The 20,008-nt window shown below is 44.3% G+C and overlaps 1 protein-coding gene across 3 annotated transcripts in view; it reads right to left on the bottom strand.

Annotated features, from left to right (window-relative positions):
* The window catches only part of ASTN2 (astrotactin 2), a 1,032,871-nt gene that overhangs the window by 337,830 nt on the left and 675,033 nt on the right, over positions 1–20,008 (bottom strand). For all 3 annotated transcript variants that reach the window (XM_042242803.2, XM_027964073.3, XM_060410801.1), the window contains one exon: positions 17,371–17,559. In XM_042242803.2, coding sequence (XP_042098737.1) covers positions 17,371–17,559 — 189 coding nt within the window. The remainder of the gene's footprint in view (positions 1–17,370; positions 17,560–20,008) is intronic.

Here is a 20,008-nt window from a genome sequence, read left to right as displayed (position 1 = left end):
AAATCGCCACATTGCCCCTCTTGACATCCATTACCTTCTTATTTATAGCCCTTTCCCCTACCACTCGCCCGCTCTCTCACTGCTTTCCATTCGCCTCTGGCCTCCTTTTTGTTCATGGAATGTGTGAAGGGTCTGTGAACTCGCTGTGCCCTCTGCCTGGAAGCCTGTCCCTATATATCTGCAAGACTGACCACCTCACTTGTTAAGGTCTGAGCATGAGTGTCACCTTGTCTAAAGAGGCCTTCCCTGTCCAGCCTGCATTAAGTAGGACCCCCTGCCTAGCACACCCCAGCCTCCTGCTCCGGCTTCCTCCAGAGTGGATACACTTGACATAATCTATGTTTATTTGTCGGTTATCTCCCACACTAGACTATCACTCACCAGGGCAGGGGTTTGTCTGTTTTCACTGCTTTAACGTGTTGTGTTGGGTTCTGATATACAACACAGTGAATCAGGTATGCATACGCACACCCCCCATCTGAATCCCCCTCTCTCCCTACCCACCATCGCACCCGTCTAGGTCACCACAGAGCACCCAGCTGAGCTCTCTGTACTCGAACGCAAGTTCCTACTAGCTGGCTCCTTTACACAGGGTAGAGTATACATGTCAATCCCAACTGGTAAGGGATTAAAAGTCAAAATATTCAATTAGCTCATGCAGCTTAATATCAAAAGAAGAAACAACCTAATTAAAAAGTGTGCAGAAGCCCTAAATAGACATTTCTCCAAAGAAGACATATAGATGTCCACGAGTCACATAAAAAGATGATCAACATCACTAATTATTAGAGAAATGCAGATTAAAATGAAAATGAGGTTATCACCTCACACCAGTCAGAATGGCCATCATCAAAAAATCTACAAACAGTAAATGCTGGAGAGGGTGTGGAGAAGAGGAGACCTCCCTGCACTGTTGGGGGGAACGTGAACTGAAACAGTCACTGTGGAAAACAGTGTGGTGATTCTTCAAAAAACTAAAAACAGAACGACCATACGACCCAACAGTCCCACTCCTGGTCACACACCCTGAGAAAACCGTAATTCAAAAAGACACACGCACCCCAGTGTTCCCTGCCGCACTATTTACAATGCCCAAACCATGGGATCAACCTAAATGTCCATCAGCAGATGAATGGATAACGAAAATGTGGTATGTGGACACGAGGGCAGGGTTTTTATGCATTTTGTTCTGTTGAGTTCTGTTCCCTAGAACCATAAGTGGCATGTGACAGGCATTTAATTGTTAATGGAATGAATAGGTGGTGTTCTTGATGGAATGAAGATACAGCGGTACCTGGTGGAGGGTAAACGCTGTCAGTTCAGTTCAGTTCAGTCGCTCAGTCGTGTCCGACTCTTTGCGACCCCATGAACCGCAGCACGCCAGGGCTCCCTGTTCATCACCAACTCCCGGAGTTCACTCAGACTTACGTCCATAGAGTCAGTGATGCCATCCAGCCATCTCATCCTCGGTCATCCCCTTCTCCTCCTGCCCCCAATCCCTCCCAGCAGCAGAGTCTTTTCCAATGAGTCAACTCTTCGCATGAGGTGGCCAAAGTACTGGAGTTTCAGCTTTAGCATCATTCCTTCCAAAGAAATCCCAGGGCTGATCTCCTTATTACTATTAATAATAATAGGTCTTGCTATTAACTGTTACTACTACCACTGAGGTTACTTTTATTCAAGGATCAGGTCCCTTGTATTTCTTATCTTAGCTTCCTCACAGCAACAAAATGAGGTGGAAGGATGCTTATTTTACATATGAAGAGATTAGGCCAAGAAAGGCGGCAGCACCTGCCTCACCTGTGTGAGGCCCAGCATCCCAGGAAGTGGAATCACGCACCTTCACAGCCCAGGTTTCCCCATCTCCCTGGGGTCCTAGTTTTTCCACAGTGGTGTGGTGTTCACCAGCGGGATCCCAACCCCCAACATTAGAATGTTCTTTGTGTTACTGCTGAAAAATGTATTTCCTGTGGAGAGATCTTTAAGAAATATAACTAAGTTGGGAGGATGCGTAAAAAACAATATATTTTATGTATCTTTTGTGACAGGAAAGGGAGAATGGTATTTAATCTTATTTGTTTGAATTTATATAAGGAAACACTGGAAAAATACCCAAGAAACTAATAATAGTGAGGAGGAGGGAGCAGAAAACGAATAGAGAGAAACATGGAAAGGAATACCATTCCTCGCTGGATTTTCTTTTTTAATTTTTACATTTTGTGTTGGTTTCTGTCATGTAGCAATATACATCAGCCATAATTATAGGTACATCAGCCATAATTATAGGTACATCAGCCATAATTATAGGTACGTCGCTGCCCCTTTGAGCCTCCCTCCCTTCCCCCCAGCTCATCCCTCTAGGTCATCACAGAGCCCTAGACTGGACTCCCTGTGGATGTCTTTTATATTGCTTTTATTCTTGAACTTTGTAAAAGTAATGCCTGTTAAAAAAAATCAGTTAAAACAATGAGCCTGCCCAACTGTCACAGCCAAGAGGAGCCTAAGGAGACAAACAGCTAAAGGTAAGGCGATGGCTAAGCTGGTTTAAAGTCTGCCCAGCTTGGTCAAACTTCGGGCAGGCTGCTTCTTCAGGTCTGGGTCCCTGACTTTCCTTCTTTTAGAGCATTTCCTTCAGAGGACTCATCACTGGAAATTCCTTCTCTGCCCTGTGATATGTAAATCTTTTAAAAAAGCCTCTTGCCTGTTTTATAACCCAGGAATGTCTTTCTCAAGGATCTGGGAGTCATCTTGAATGTAATCATCAATGAAAAGAGCAGAGGAACAGAGCTGCAAATTCAGAAACCACTGCACTGTGTGAGGCCGAGCCCCCTGGTCCCCCTCGCCCTGAAGCCCTTCAGGACTTCTCCACTCCCCCTTCCTCAGCTTTGCTTCAATGGAACTGAGTCGAGACCTCCCTCCCTTGATTGCAACAGCTTCAAATAAAGTCTTCCTCGACGGACACTGTCCAGGACAAGTTTGCTCTGATGGGGCACTAGATGAGATCCTGGATCAGGGGAAAAAAAAAAAAAAACTAAAGCAATCTGAATCTGATCTTATTCAAGGTTATGCAATAGGGGTGACAAGTCTGAACTCCATTTCACTGAAACAAAGAGCAGGCAACTTTTTGAGGCTGGGGTGAGTGAGTAGAAAGGTACTGGGGGACTTCAGTGGAACATGGACAAATGGGATGTGCCCCACCCAGCACAATGACTCCTGAATTTGCAACGTATGTCTCTGCTTTCTTCATTGACGATTCTATTTCACAGAGATGGATCCCAGCCCCTTGAGAAAGGAAAAAGTTAACAAGCACAGACTTAGGATAATACCAAGGAAAATAACATTCTTTCCCCCTTTACACTAATGTTCAACTCTGGGAGTCTTGTTCAGCTTGCATCTCCAGAATCTAGCACATAGTAAGTACTCAATGTATATTAATTGATTGAATCACAGGGCTGAAGGAGAATGCAATTGCAGCTTAGTTTAATTTCAAGCTGAGTTTCTACCTTCTTTGCAAGTACAGCTGCAAGATGCTGGTATGGCTTCTGGGCTTGTATCTTTCCAGTGACTGGGTCCTCAATAACTGCTCGGAAGTAGTTTGTTAATTAACAGAAAACTGGAAAGGTGTCCCTTGGTGTAGCTTTAGTTCTCTCAGCTATGAGATGGCAAGGGAGACCAATCCCTCTATCCTTTCTGTTTCCTCTGACTCCGGAAAGCATTCAAAACAAGCTAAATAGCTTCAAGGTCAAAGCATTAGGACATTCACAGTGGGGGGATGGAGAGGTGGCTGGCTGATTCAAGGTTAAGGTTCTTTCAAAGTGGTTAGGGATGCACTGAATTAACCAGTACTGGGGTACCCAAATGCCTGCATGATAAGCTCCTGGCATGTGCCTGCTAATTAATCGCCCACTTATGAGACATAAAAATAAATGCTCATTTTGGACTCTTAAAAGCCACCTTTGAGGTGTTTCACTACATTATCATTAATAGTAATTTTTCAGTGGTGATTTTACATAAAATCCTAGCCACTGCCCTTGGAGCTTTCTGTATTAATTCACATCTAATAAACTGTGATCGTATCTTTCATTGAATTGTTACTAAATACATTTCTATTCAGGGCATCTCCCTGAGATGGAAATATTTCCCTAAAAATTAATTTTCTTGATTCACATGCGTAGGCTTATTAATGTGAGCTTAGAATAGACTTACTTTTGCATTTCGCTGGAAGGAATACAAAAAAAAAGGAATGCTGGTGAATTTGCATCTCACATGATCTCCAATGTGCCAGGATGCACACTCCAGCACATAATTTTGGAGTAAGTGGTATCTCACAGATGCTCAGATTCATGTTAGGAAAATGTCACTAACATTTGCACACGTCTCTACACTTTGCAGAGCATTGTAACCTGGCTTTTCTCATCACCTCTCCCTCCCCGCCGTAATTCTCCTGTGGGATTGGCATTACTATGTTCCCTGATTTAGTGGTGAGCAGTCTGGGCTCAGAAAGGTTAGAAGACCCTGCAGAGTCTTACAGCCAGTAATGGCCCCATTACCGTGGTGCTTAAATAACCCTTCCTGATCGAAGGCCCATTGTTCATCATGCCTTCTTTCTGTCCTGTCCCGCACCCTCTTCATGATCCACCTTGATGTTCACGTCTGCTGATGTTCTGCACTTTTACTTGCCTGGAACACTCTCCCACATAGCTCACTGTTCATCACACCCTCCAGGTTTCAGCTAGCATCTCTGTCAGGAAGTCTTCCCTGCTGCTTAGGACACCAAGCCTGGGCCAGCCGTCCATTTCCATCAGAGCAGGGACCTTGCCTAGCTCTGTCTTTTCATCCCCCACACATAACTCATCAGAGGTGTCCTTTAATGAAAACCTATTAAATAACAAATCAGAGTGGTAAAGCCAGGACTGCAATCTCTGACCTCAAGTGCATTCCTGTGGCGACACCCCATTCCCTCACGTAATTAGTAGAATGACAATAACAATAACAAATGACTTCTGAAGTGTGATTTCTTCAGAGAGTAATATACAGGCATTGCCTTAGCATAATGCAAATATAGTGCATTTTCAGTGTTGTGGACTCCATTAATTAAGGATGTATAATGCTTGGCCAGGGGCTGGGCTGGCTTGTACCTTTGGAGTGTTTATTTATAAAAGAGATTGCTAAGCACATTAGTACATTAGCAGTGTAAACAAGATCACTGGGGAAATGGCAGAAGATACTTAAGAGAACAAACTGCCTGGAGTCACTTTGGAAGCACCCATTATGAACAAACAATCACTGTGCTAATTACAATTGCTCTGCTAATTACAATTACTGTGCTAATTACAATCTATCCTTATCTGCTCCGAAGCTTCCCTACCGACTTTTCCTTATGAGTACTCAGACCAGCCTGAGTTACTGTCTGCCTTTGAGTGTGATGAAACTGGCTCCTTTGCCTCAGGGGTCCCAATAAGTATCCCCTTCCAAGAAAAAAAGACTGTAGTCAGGGATTTTGAAAGATAAAAACAAAACCAAAAGGAGGGGGAGGTTGAGCAGAAAACTGGAAAGAGAAGTGAAATGGACCTGGCTGTTTTAGCACCTTTTACAGACAAGAGATGTATCTTCAGGGTAGTTGGAGAATTCAAAATACGCTGTGTATAATTTGTTTTCCTCATAAAATGACCACGCGTGATATATTTAGAGATGTGAACAGTGACAATAAAATGTTTTTAAAAATAAAGCAGTTATTCTTCTTTCTTCTCTTTCTATAATCAGGGAGGGAGATTGGAGAGGCCTTGTTTAAAAATGGATTGCAATTCCCAGCTCCCCACAAAAATAAATAAATAAAAAGCATCTTCCACTAGGTCTTAATTTTACTATTCTCTTTCTGTCCCCAATGAAACTAATGAGTGTTGACGGTATGAGATTTTGGTCTCAGCACTTAAGAATAATAAAGCTTCACCCAGACTAATGTCCCTTCCCAAATGGATTTCTCACAGATTTTCAAGGAGTCTGCCTTCCACCTCTGATCTAATGCAAACTGTAGCTCAGCTCTCCACTGGAAAGTATTTTCCACGGCATCCGATGATGGCTGAGACTGTAGAGCGGGCAGATGGAGGGGACTCAGATGTGGGCACCCAACTGCAGCTTCAGGACACTGGAGACAAGATAAGTGCCTCCCCCACTGGCACTGACGCTCAGCATCCCTGTACCCATCAGTGAGCAGAGCCGACAAACGGGTGCAGAGAATGAATTAGGCTGCGTTATGTACCAGGGGCCTCCTGAATCGCAGGGCAGCACTGTCCACCCTGGCTGCTGCAAGTCCAGAGCCATCCCTGCACTTGGTCACTCTAGGGCGAGACTCCTTTGGGGCTCCATGGTGTCCCAGCACCATTGGTCTTGGGACTCAATTGCTGCTTTCAAATAGGTAAATGGAGGGGCAGCCGTCCTTCTCCAGCCTTTGGCCTCATCTGGCCTCACATTTAGCATAAAGACCAGCTTAACAGTCTGCTATTCAAACTGGTCCTCAGACCCAGAAAATCATTTGAAATGCAGAGTCTCAGGCCTTCCCCACAACCCAACCAGAGCCTGTGTTTTAGCAGGACCCCCTGGCATCTGTGTGCATGGAAGGGTTTGAGAAGCCCTGGCACATTTCCTGTGTACTGAGTCCTGGCTCTAAGCAAACATATGGGAAAGTCCTATCTTTAGATGGAGGTTTTGTGTATAATGAAGATGATGAGTTTTTATTTGGTTTCCTGTTCTTTGAAGATCATATGGTTTCAGACCATTGGCACGTGGCACCGTGGAAGCCACAGCTCCCTTTTCTAAGCTTCAGTTTTCTCATGTAAAAAGCACCACAGGCAACCTGCTCTGTCCACGTGTGCCGCAGGGGGAATATCTGCCTATGCCCCTCAGAAACCAGCTTCAGAAAGAAAAGAAGAAATAGCTTACAATATCAATCGTGCTTAAAGGCGTCGAGAAACATACCAGACGCGTGATGAGTTGAGAGGAGGCGGAGAAAATCAGAAAAGCTGGAAGGTGATCAAGACGGATAGAGGGTCCAGTAGGGCTTACTGCTGAACCTTCGTTCTCTTGGGGTGGACATCCTTTTCAGCTGGTCAATGCCAATTCTATGCCACTCATTAAATATTTTTAATATCACCCCAGAGGAGGTAGATAAACATAGTTCTGGAACTTTTGGATCTGGGCCCATGTTATCAAGTTCCACGTGGGACACACATGAGGATCTCAATTTCACATTTCTATTTATATATATTTTACTCAGATAGAAACAAAGGGGGCTATCCAGAGGATGGGGGTGATACAGCACATCAGCTAGATTATACCTTTGCAAAGCCTGGATAAATACCCCCTCAAGAAGGTGACCTTGGCTGCTGCCCCATCTCACACTGCTGGCTGAGCTGTCTACCACCAACAGGCCCATGGAGCAAGCATGAAGGGCTACATTTCTATCTCTGTGCTGGGCATTTCACCAAAGCAATATATTCACCAAAACACCTATAGAGGTTAGTTAGAAGAAGTTGGGAGGGTGACCATGACTCCAGTCCAGAGATGAGATCTGAAGGAATGCCCCAGAAAACATCTTCATCAACAGCATGGCTTTTGGAATTGCGGGGAAAGGAGTGCAACTGAAAGAAGAGAAAACCACGTTTATTGAAAGCCTACTGCATCTAGGACCTTGCTTATTAGCTTTTTAAATCCCTACTATAGGTCTTTTCACATGGTACTAATAAGATTATGCTCAATATCCTTCAAGCTAGGCTTCAGCAGTATGCGAACTGAGAAATTATGTTCAACCTGGATTTAGAACAGGCAGAGGAACCAGTGATCAAATTGCCAACATATGCTGGATCATAGAATAAGCAAGAGAATTCCAGAAAAAAAAAAAAAAAAACATCTACTTCTGCTTCACTGACTATGCTAAAGCCTTTGACTGTGGATCACAACAAACTGTGGAAAATTCTTAGAGAGATGGGAATACCAGACCACCAGACCTGTCTCCTGAGAAATCTGTATGCAGGTCAAGAAGCAACAGTTAAAAACGGACATGGAACAACAAACTGGTTTAGAACTGGGAAAGGAGTATGTCAAGGCTGTATATTGTCATCCTGCTTATTCAACTTATATGCAGAGTACATCATGTGAAATGCCAGGCTGGTTGAAGCACAAATTGGAATCAATATTTCTGGGAGAAATATCAACAACTTCAGATATGCAGATGATACCACATTAATGGCAGAAAATGAAGAGGAACTAAAGAGCCTCTTGATGAAAGTGACAGAGGAGAATGAAAAAGCTGGCTTAACAACTGAACAACAAATAGCTCTTTGAGGATATCTTGGGGGTAAAACCCACTTTCCCTGTTGAAGATCTTGCAGTTCAGAGAGATTAAGAGATAAGTCCAAAGTCACACAGCCAGGAAATGGCAGGTGTGGGACTCGGATCCTGTTCCTTCTCGTGGTGGCACCTTGACACCTTGTGTTGAATCACAGCCAAGAATGGGATCACGTGCCTGCAGAACTGTGCACGCAAGGATGGCATTTGCCCAAGACTCCTCTTTAGTTACTGACTTGGCCACCTGCTGTGACACCAGGGTCCTCCGCATCTGCTTAGAATGGGAACAAAACAGGGGTCAATCTCATTTAATCATCACAGTATCACCAGGAAGTGGGTCTTGTTATTATTCCTAATGTAGAGATGAGAAAGGTGAGCTTAATGAACTACCGCACACAAGGTCAGACCACCGACAAGAGGCAAGTTAGGGCTCAGACTCTAGAACCTGGCATCTTAGATATGCAGCCATGAAATAAAGATGCTTGTTCCTTGAAAGGAAAGCTATGACAAAACTAGACAGCATTAAAAAGCCAAGACATCACTTTGCTGACAAAGGTCCACATAGTCAAAGCTATGGGTTTTCCAGTAGCCATGTACAGATGTGGGAGTTGGACCCTAAGAAGACTCTGCAATGAAGAACTGATGCTTTCGAATTATGGTGCTGGAGAAGACTCTTGAGAGTCCTTTGAACAGCAAGGAGATCAAACCAATCAATACTAAAGGAAATCAACCCTGAATATTCATTGGAAGGACTGATGCTGAAGCTGAAGCTCCAATACTTTGGCCACCTGATGCAAAGAGCTGATTCATTGGAAAAGACCCTGATGCTGGGAAAGATTGAGGGCAGGAGGAAAAGGGGGTGGCAGAGGATGAGATGGTTAGATAGCATCACTGACTCAATGGACATGAATTTGAGCAAACTCTGAGAGACAGTGAAGGACAGGGAAGCCTGGCATGCTACGCTCCATGGGGTCACAGAGTTGGATACAACTTAGCAACTAAATAACAACAGTATCCCCAGATTGGTAGATCATGTGAACCACCTTGGGATACAGTGGAAATTCATTTTCCCAGGTCCCTTATCTGGGGGAAAAAAAAATGATTGGTGGGTCTCAGAACAGCGCAAGGTGATTCTTATGATCAGAGGAGTAGGAAAGATTTCACTAGCTATGAAGCTGAGTAAAAAAAGTGTTATACGCTAGGTCAGAAGACCTCAGTCTTCACCTGAGCTCTGCCCTCTCCTTAATATACAGAAGGGACAACAGGAATCAGAAGGAGAGAATGGCCAAGAGTGATTACCAGGAAGTGGCAGAACAGGAATGAGGACCTTGTCACCTAAGGTACACCAGACACGTCGGGCCTGACTCCTGCAGGTGATGTTAGTAAACCTTAGAAAAATGGGGACACCCAAAGGAGATGCTTCACAGCCAGCTGAGGAATGAGGACCCCAGGGAAAACAGCCCCTGGGACTCTTGTGATTCAGCCTCCAAGTTCTGTCCCTCAGTCCACTTCCAAGATCTCACCATCAATCCCCCAGAGAAGACAGCACATAGCTGTGTCTCCAGGTGGTCATTTGAAGATTTCACCAAGAGCTAGAATGTTACTAAATAGAGAGGCTTTGGAATGTCCTTGAAAATCGAAAGCTATGCTACTTTCAATTGATAATTTCTCTACTACCTGCCTCCTTTGCGTTTTTTTTTTTTTTTCTTTTTACAATAAGATTGTGGTATATTACAAAACACTCAGGCCTAAGAGTGCAGAAAAACAGCTTCCAGGCCTGGCTCTGCTGTTAATTCTTTATGGAGCCGTGGCCTTGGTGTTACCATCTGTACAGTGGAGGAGGTGGATGCTATATACCTAAATCTTGCGAGTGAATGCAGAGAAGCCCAAGAGACTGGGGGTTGGAGGCCTGGCTTATTCATTCACTGGTTATATGTGATTTTAGGTAATTCACTTAAATTCCCTCAGGCACCTCACTGACAAATGGAGGGGTTTATACAAACTGTTCTCCAAACTTCTCCCATCGACAAAGTCTATGGTTCTCTGTGAACTGAATGAAGGAAACTGGCAAGGGAACAGAAGTCTAATCACAGTTCTGCATCCTGGGAGCCTGGGAGGCAGCACTGCGGAGTGGGCTTTGTGGTTGGACCCACATGCTGTCAGTTTAGCTGCACGACGATCAGGCTAGGTAGCCTAACATCTCTGAACTTCAGTGTGGGGAACAGTGTTGATGTCCCACATATTTCTGGGTCTCTGCACCATGACCATAAGACTTAAGGTGCCCAGTGGAGTGTGAGCAGAATGTGCCCTCTAGGAGGCAGTAGGAAGCCAAGTTCCATCCCCACTCTGATAGTATTCATGGAAGCACATGAAGACACTGTTCTGTCAGTCCAGATTCCCAAACACCAGAATGAGCACGACTGCTGTGATTCTCTCCAGAGCGTGCGGCATGAGCAACACACAGACTTTTCTGTGATGCCTCTAAGGTTTTGAAATCATGTGTTACCAAGACACAGTATAACGCAGTCTGACTGACACATTCTTTTTCTTTTTGTAAAACCAAGTTGTCAAGAGCTACTTTGCAACAGGTCTTGGAAAAATTAAGTGAGAAAACATAGGGTATGTAGTATAGGACCTAGCAAGTAAAAAAGCACCCACATGATTAAAGGGTAGGAAACGGGGAAGGATCAAGAGCAGCATGTACAGTTAATCATGTCCCAGGGAGGCAGCAGAGAAACCATAGCTTTGGAGCCACTTAATAAGACGTGACTCAGGACCTTCAGCGGGGGAACAAGTGGGTGCCACAAGTGAAAGCCAGCTTTCCTCAAATCTTTTAAGAGAATCCTTCTGCTTCACCAGGCGTGGGTTGGTGGTGCTTCATCCTGAATGCCACATCTTACCCAAATTGTCATCTTATTCATCTGTACAGCATGCCTGTCTGATAAGCAATCCAGACTGGAAACAGCCTTTCTAGTAAAGCTCTCATGAGCTCCTCACACTCTTTGGAGGTCATTTGGGAAGGTCTATGAGCCAGTGTTTGCAGCTGGCAGAACCATTGTCTTTTTGATGAGGCATTTGCAAAATGTACCATCGTATTCGCTCAGCCCCCATTCCCAAAGCAATGTCTCCTCGCTGCAACTTCTGAGACTCCAGCCTCAGTAATAGTCCTTGACTGATGTTTATCTAAATTTCTGCCATCTATAACCAAAGCTGACCTTTCTTTATAATAAAAATGAGGCAGAATGAATACCGATGGGAGAGAAGAGGGAAGTAAAATACAAACCAACAAACCAACGAAACAACAAACACCACCCACCTCCTACGAGTGCATCTCATTCCCACAGCCTCTGCTAGGACCTTCCTGTTAAGGGAAGGGAGTTCTAGGCGAGCCTGCATGGGTCATTAAGGCCAACAGAGTTCACCAGAAGGCATTAGAAACAGCGAAGCTTAGCATCACTTTCTGAGTTTGGGGGCAATTCAGAGGTGAGATATTTGACTTTTCACATTTCCTCAGAACTTGGCATTTTACCAAAGGCATTTTTGTGCTTTCATAATCCATCTGAACCCGATTCCTAATCCAGAGCTCTCCCTTAACACCATCCAGACTCTTAAAACAACACTTACCGCCTCCTGGGAGTAAATGATATTGTGACTTTAGTCTGTCCTTTTCTCTATCCGTTCCGGTCTCTCCCTTAAGGCTTTCATCTTTCATGCCTCCCTAACTCCTTCACCTTTCACCATTTAGCTGCTCATCTCTTTAGCCCTTGTTAATCCTCTGTATCTCTTTAACCCTTTCTGTGCCTTAGCCCCTCCTTCTGTCACTCTGATTCCCACTTAATTTTCTCCTCCATCCTCTCTCTGCATGACTCTGCTTTGTCCCTCTGCCTGCTTCTCCTTATCACTCTCACCCAACTTCATCCTCCCACACAGTGGATGACTCCTGGACTTGTCAGGGCCCTAAACTCTCCACATGCTCCTCTCCCAGAGATCAGCTGCATCCTACATGCGACAGCCTAGGAGGTGGCTAGGAAGGGGGTCAGGATCCTGCAGAATCACGTCTAGGGAAGTGGGGTTGGCCTAAGGTTCCTCCTTCATTATGAGTCTGGCAGCCCCCAAAGGCACCCACGTCCTCACTAGAAGCAGTCCTCTGCTAGAAGCAGAGTGAAGCAGGTGGCCCTTCTTACCACGTGCTAGCATGGGGACATGAAGAAGTGACCTACGTCACTTGTAACAGAACCAGAGGTCAGGAGAACAGTGGTTTGGGAGTCACAGACTCAAACTTTCAGTCTCAGAAGGGCCCCAAATCACGACAAAGTGAAGTTGCCCAGTCGTTTCCGACTCTTTGTGACCCCATGGACTGTAGCCCAAGGGATTTTCCAGGCAAGAGTACTGGAGTGGCTTGTCATTTCCTTCTCCAATCATGCCAAGCGCTGGGTAAATAATATCCATCCCTGGGCCTCAGTTTCCCCAGCTACACGATAAGGGGTGAGCATCTGTTGATCTTTAAGAACTTGCCCAGTTCAGAAACTTGAAATGCAACACTTCTGCAAAGCAGAAATCGAGGTGTGCTTTCAGAGATTCAAGAGAGGACCTGAGAAACAGACCTGCCTCCTGTCAGCAGTTGCTGGGTGTGGGCATCGGGGGGGCGGAGGGGTGGGGGTACAAAGCCGCACTGCGACTGCCACAGGGCAGAGTCTGCAACTGGGAGACAGTTTGAAATCACAGGCCAGGCCAGGCAGCTGTCAGGAAATGGGGCATATGGTAAGACAGCTGGGGAGGGGGGCGCCTGCTGGTTACTCTGGAGGGCTGGACCGGAGATTACTTGAAGGAGGGAGGGAAGGAGGAAAGGCAGGAAAGAAATGACAACAGCCTTTCGTGCTGAAAAACCGTACAGGCCTGCCTTCTGGAACCTGAAGGACAAAGGAGCTGCAGCTCTCCCTTATCTGGGGCTCAGGAAAGGAGACTTTTGAAAGAGATAAATTTAGACTCACTAGAAGCCACTCACCTTCCCACAGAGGGAAGTCGATCACCTTAGCATGGGGCTCCAAGTGGCGACATGGTCTGGGGACAGAAATAATTGCAAAGAAAGTTTAACTGAAGCCAAGGATGAGTGAGCTGAAGTGAAGTGGGCGATTCTAATATAACGGGAGTCTAGGGAGTTCCCTAAATCTGGAGGTTGTTGTCAAAAGAGAAGAGTGTGATCTGTTCACTATACTCCCATCCACCAGCAAATCAGGGTGGACTGGCCCTAGCTATTCAGGGAAAATGCAAGACTGAAGGGAACAACACAGAGTATTTGAGGCAGAAGGAAGACTCCTGATGGGGCTAAAATTCCGTGTGAGCCCAGAAACTCCCAGATCAGCCTTCAAGGAGCAAAGCTCTCTCTTACCAACCAGTCTATTGATAGGGGGAAGGCAAGCTTGCTGGATAATCAGGAGATCTGAGTTCAAAGGCCAGTTCTAAAATGACTTGCCTTGTGACCTTAGCCAAGGCCCTTCCCCACATGCAAATGAGATCCTGAGATTCCACGATACCCCTTCAGGATCCAGTACCTTACTTCCCAATATGTGCCCTTCATTTAGACCAAGCTAATCTTCACCCTTGACAGTGGAAACTCGTGGATTTGATCATGTATCACATGCCAGTCACTCTGATGGTTGCTATGAGAAATCAAACTACATAAAACAAGCAATGCACCCATATCACAGTGGGATGCACGCACCCCTCACTCTCTCCAACTAAATTAGATCCCACTGTTAATTGATTTCCTGGAACACTGTATCTTTACTTCATAATACCTGCTACAAATTAAGATTCTTCATATCACAGTGACTGGGATATGGTAAACCACTGTTAAAAGATGAGGCAGAAAGACTCTGCTGGCCATGGAGAGGGCTGGATTTTGGAGCTGGGTCAAGCTGGAGATTTGCTTTCCTATCTCTCCCTCTCCTCTCATTTATCAATATATCCAGGCTTCTGCATGTTCCTTCCTGGACAGGAAAAGGACTATAGCTCTTCTCCCTCCCAGGAAGCACTATTCTTTGTCATCACTTCAAACTTCAGTTCATAAGCCTTGTCCTTAATGAAGCCCTTTATTATTCCTTCTAATTTCTTTTGAAAGTCTTCAGATGGGAACTCTGAAAGCCACTGGCATTCCCTGGAACATATCTTTGCAAATCCAATTTTCACATATTTGTTTTCTAATTGAGTGGGTGTCTTCTAGCACATTTGTAGATCCCTTTCTTGAAGGTGAGGGGCAGTTGATTTTTTTCCTTTCGATTCCAGGCAGCATTATTCTACCCAGCATCATGCTCAACACAGGGTTTCATAGACTATTGAAATGATAGAAAATCTAGATTCCAGAATCTCAGAATTGAGTAGCTCATCCAGATTGCCTTTAAATATTTCTCAGGGTTTTTCTGATCAAGTGCCATCCGTCTTGGCTTGAGCATCTGGGTGGTAGAAAGAACATTACTAGGAGTTGGAGACCTCAATTCTGCCTTAAGTTGTTGTGAGACTACCCATCACTTCTATCACCCTTGACTCCTCCCTCAACCTCACCCTTTGCCTGCAACTGCTCCCCAGCCTTTGTCCATTATCCCTCTCAACTATATCCCCAAATCTTTCTCAATTTTGTTCCCATCATCCTGGCTTGAAGCTGCTAACATTCTCACGTGGCTTCTGTAACAGACACCTGTCGACCCCATTCCACTGTCTCCCTTTCCACTCTCATTGCAATCTACTCCTTGCATAGCTACCATAAAGTTGAAAAAATGCAATGCAATCATGATATGCCCCCCTTATTTATCCATTTAAGAGTTTCCCTCTTTGCTGTTAGAATAAAGCCTAAGCCTGCCATCATCTGCCATTGCTTACCACTCTGCCTTCACCTCCCACTACTCTTCCCCTACTTTCTCAGCTTCAACCACACCAGATTCTTCATTTCCTGAAGTCAGTCAAGTTCCTTTCCCTCTTAGAACATCTGTCTCTGCTTGAAAACTTTTCCAGTGCTAACCCCCACTCATCTTCCAGGTGTTAGTTAAATAACGCTTCCCGTGGAAACTAGACTGTGAGCCTTCTTATTGCTTTCTAATCCAATAGATGCACCCACCTCTCACTCTCTCCAACTAAATTAGATCCCACTGTTAATTGATTTCCTGGAACACTGTATCTTTACTTCATAATACCTGCTACAAATTAAGTACTTAAGTTTGCATGCCCCCCCCCCCCCCCCGCCACACACACACTGTATCTAAACACCACAAAGTCTAAAGCCATTTTTATCTCATCTCCCATTGTGTTCCAAGTAACCAACATGGTAGGTGGGACACTGCAGGTGCTCAAAAGCACGTGACAGCTACACAGGTGAATAGCTCAGGGAACTCACATTTTCATTCTGGTTCTATAAAATGGGAAGTGATGTGATATGCTGGATTAGAAGATGAGACCAGGGCTGGGGAGTCGGTCAGATACACATCTGAATCCTTACTTTCCCTCTCACTAGGTGGTGACCTTGAGACAGTCGGTTTACCCCTCTGTAATTGAAAATCTTCAACTGCAAAATGGAGGCCATGGTATCTCAAAGGGTTTTAATTGTGAAGCGGTAACTGCACTGTCCTGGCTCTTTAACTTTCCATAAGGGGGATTTGGGAAAGTCGCTTAACGCTGCCACTTCTTATCTGTATAAAGAGGATGATAACAGCCTCTACTTCACAGGGCCCTTGTGAGGAGGACATAAATCAGTGGATGGAAGTGCTTAGAATGCCCACAGCATACACTAAATTAATGTTTGTGGCTATCGTTTTTATTAAAATACTTAGTAAAGAGCTTGACACACAGTGTGCGTCAGTCGCTCAGTCCTGTCCAACTCTTTGCCACCCCATGGACTGTAGCCCACCAGGCTCCACTGCCCGTAAGATTCTCCAGGCAGGGATACTGGAGTGGGTTGCCATTTCCTACTCCAAGACATACAGCATTTCTTAATGAAGAGTAGCTAGTATCACCGCTCCTACAATCAACAGTTATTAACTATTTGGCAGGATAAGGATGATTCTGATGTTGATGTTTCTTACCAGTTCTGGCTTCTGTTGACATGACCACAAACGATAGGTGAAGCTTTCTTTGTGATAATATCCTATTACATTTTTATGCAAAACTGTCTAAAAGTACATAGATATTTTTTTAAAAAGATAAACATTTCTTACATATGGAACAGCTCTCAGTTCTTCTCGTGCTATCATCTTATGGCTTTCAGATTTTGAGGTATGAATAAATACCACTGAAGGCCTCGCATCTCCAGACAGAACAGCCCCAGTTCCTTCAACTCTCCAGGAAGACTTCCCCAATTAGACTGCATGTTTAACCTTCACATAATTTGGACAACCCAGTTGCTTTCCTGTTTATTCTCATATAGGAGGACTCTCATCTTTTAATTTCACATGTATGTCTGTATTTATTAACAAGGAAAGAGGTATTTGACATACCAATGAGAAAAAAAATAGCAATTTCTAAACAGCGTTCCTGAGAGTTGGCATGTTTGTGTGTTTGTGTACTCACTGACATACAGATAGAGAAAGAGAGAGAGGTGTTTCAAGAATGTTCAAGAAAATATTAATTCTGGCTATTTCTGGGTGATGGGACTTTTATTTTCTACTTCATTAAATGTCTTTATTTTTGAACTGCTTGAATAGCCTACATGAGATACTTACTTTTTAATAGATGGAAAGATTAATTACATTAAAAATTCCATTAACTATACTTATAGGATGATTTAAGATTGAAATTAAAATATGTGGAGAGTTAGAAAATGGGAGGATGGGGTAGACAAAGGCTTTGGTCAGTGGAAAAGGAACTCCAGAGAATAGACTTTGCTGACTTCTAACACTTTGTGCCTAGGCACTTGTGAGTCTAGGGCGATGCTGACCAGTATACCAGACCTCTATCCCATGGTGCCCATGGCTTCCTCCCCCTGCCCAGATTTGGGGTCAGCGACTTGACCAGTGAAGTGCAGGTGTCTGCCCCCCATACCTAAAAGTCATCTGGAAGACTTGGCCTTGGTTCACATGCTGGGTCCGGTTGTTGTAACCATGCAGCATCTCTCCAAAGAGGGTGTCGTTGAACTTGGAGTCAGGCTTGAGGCACTTGGGGCCCTCGCAGACATCTGAGAGCATGAGGCAGGACTTTCCATCAGGAGCCAGCTTGTACTCCTCCACACAGCTGCATGATAAAACAGGGCTAAGAGTTAGCTTGCACGCTGGATGCCCCTATTGGGAGTGACCTAAAACCCAGGCCTCTTTCCCCGCAAAACAGGTCAGAGTTTTAGGAATGGAAACAGCTATGCTGGCTGGAATCTATCTAGGGCACAGGTGTCTAGAGAGAAGAACATTAATCCTGCAAATTGGTAAATTCAAGGAAAGTCATTTGTGACACTTTGGAGGAGTTGAGGGGGACTCCAGAGAGCACATCCACACACAAAGCAAATTTAAAAACTGTTTTCCATGAACACACAAACCTTAAAAAGCATGACAGACCAATTTGCAGGGAATTATCAACTAGTTTCTCAAATCAGAATCTATTCCCAGTGCATCTGTCGGCCAAGGTTGAAGACTAGCAAAAACAAGGATTTCCTTGCCCTTGTTGAGCAAAGGTGATAGTTCCAGGACCATGGACAGCACACAGAGCAGCCGCCACAACTTCTGTTCAATTAGCAAAGTTAGCAGCCTTTGCTGACTTCTAACCACCTAATCCTGACAGCAGAAGGGCCCTTGGCATGCCTTTGAAGCTGGGATGGGCTCCTTGGTGGCCCAAATGGGCATCTGAATAGGGTGTGGAAAAAATATTTGCAATTTGGGGTGTTTATAGAGTGGAAAATAAATCTCTTAGAGAGGTTAGGAAATTCTCTGAGTATCTACCTACCCACAGTCCTTCTCTGGGCACTCTGTGTAGGGTGAACATCCTAAGACATACAAGAAAACAGGCTGCCTGACTGAAGGCAGATTAAAGAGGCAGCTTTGTCCCTTGCACTGTGTGTGAAGCCAGGCAAGTCATTTTACTTCTTTGTTTTCTAGTTTCCTCATCTGTAAAAGGAGGTTAACTCTGCTATCCTACATTACTTCACTAGGCTGCTGTGAGGTTCCATGACACACTGGCTGCATAAACAGAAACTGCAGTATACTTAACAAAATAATTACAGAGAGGTTGTACTGGAGAAGGAAATGGCAACCCACTCCAGTGTTCTTGCCTGGAGAATCCCAGGGACGGGGGAGCCTTGCGGGCTTCCGTCTATGGGGTCGCACAGAGTCAGACACGACTGAAGTGACTTAGCAGCAGCAGCAGTAATGGTGGTGATGGTGATATTTACTTATTGAGCATATGCTCTTAACTAGGCACTTTGTAAGTTTATTTTATCACCATGAAAAAGGTAGCATCATCATTCGTGCTTTACAGAGGAACAAAATGAGGAGCCGAAAAATAAAGCAAGTCACACCATAAGTCAAAGGTGGCATTCAAAATCAGGTCTGTTCAGCAACAAAGTCATCTTTTTCTCTACTTGTCATTTCCAAATCCAGTTGTTCCTATTTGCATGGCATGACTCTGGTTAGGTTGTGCTGGCCTGACCCTGTTTAGGTTCTGCTGGTTGGAGGCAGCAGGAAGCAGACAGTCTCTTATCTGCCTTTCTTCCATGGGAGTGAGGATCTGTGGAATCTGACTGCAAAAAGACTCATGTGGGAAAAGGGAGAGACTTGGTTTCAGAAGGAAGTGTAGCCAGGATGCAGGAACCAGTGGCTGATGCTAGAGACATGGAACCCAGCTGAAGGCAGGAAGTAGGCAGGCAGAGCTGAAAACACAATCTACGATCACTGCATTTGAAAAGTCAGGAATATCTTGTATTTGGCGCAAGCTGACACCCTGTCCTTGTCTTCCTCTAGCCCCTGGTGTATTGTGCGGATGTGCTGAGGGTTTTTCCACCGTTTACGTGCTCCTGCACAAAGTACAGTGGAAAGTTCTTGGAAGGAGACCTGTTCTGGTACCTCGGTCAACCTCTCCTCATTTTGCATCTGCTAACATATGCAACTCTCCCCTCATAAAGTTGCAGTACAGAAGAAATGAGTTCTATAAATGTGCGGATACATGGTAAGGACTCAACAAAGTCTAGTTCCACACATTTATTCCAAAAGGTTCCTAGAAAATATGGGAAATGAGTTACTAGATAGATCTCACCCTCCTCTCTCTCTTACACACACACATACACAGATGCAGCCATGAGTAAATACATGGTTGTAAAAGATTAGATGTTATCAAAGTTTATAGAGTAAAACATAGAAGTTCTTAACTTCCCACTCCACACATATTCCTGTTCCAGTGGTCATCACTGTTAATAATTATATATTCTCATCGGATACTCTCAACGTATTTAAAGATAGACATAGTACATACTGTATTTTTATAATAGAAAATACCTTATATTTATTTACTATATCATATATTTTTTATATATATAACTTTTTCATAATAAACTCATGAACAGAATTACCCTATATGTTTTGTGAGATACACATTTGCACCTAATATAATTTCTTGGAGATCTTTTCAAATCAGTATCCATACAGATCTATCTTTTTTAATAACTCTTTGGCATTGCAGAGTATAAATGTACCATAATGAT

Source organism: Ovis aries, chromosome 2 (assembly GCF_016772045.2).
Source record: "Ovis aries strain OAR_USU_Benz2616 breed Rambouillet chromosome 2, ARS-UI_Ramb_v3.0, whole genome shotgun sequence".
Taxonomy (NCBI): domain Eukaryota; kingdom Metazoa; phylum Chordata; class Mammalia; order Artiodactyla; family Bovidae; genus Ovis; species Ovis aries.
This window is presented reverse-complemented; position numbering and strand designations above follow the sequence as displayed.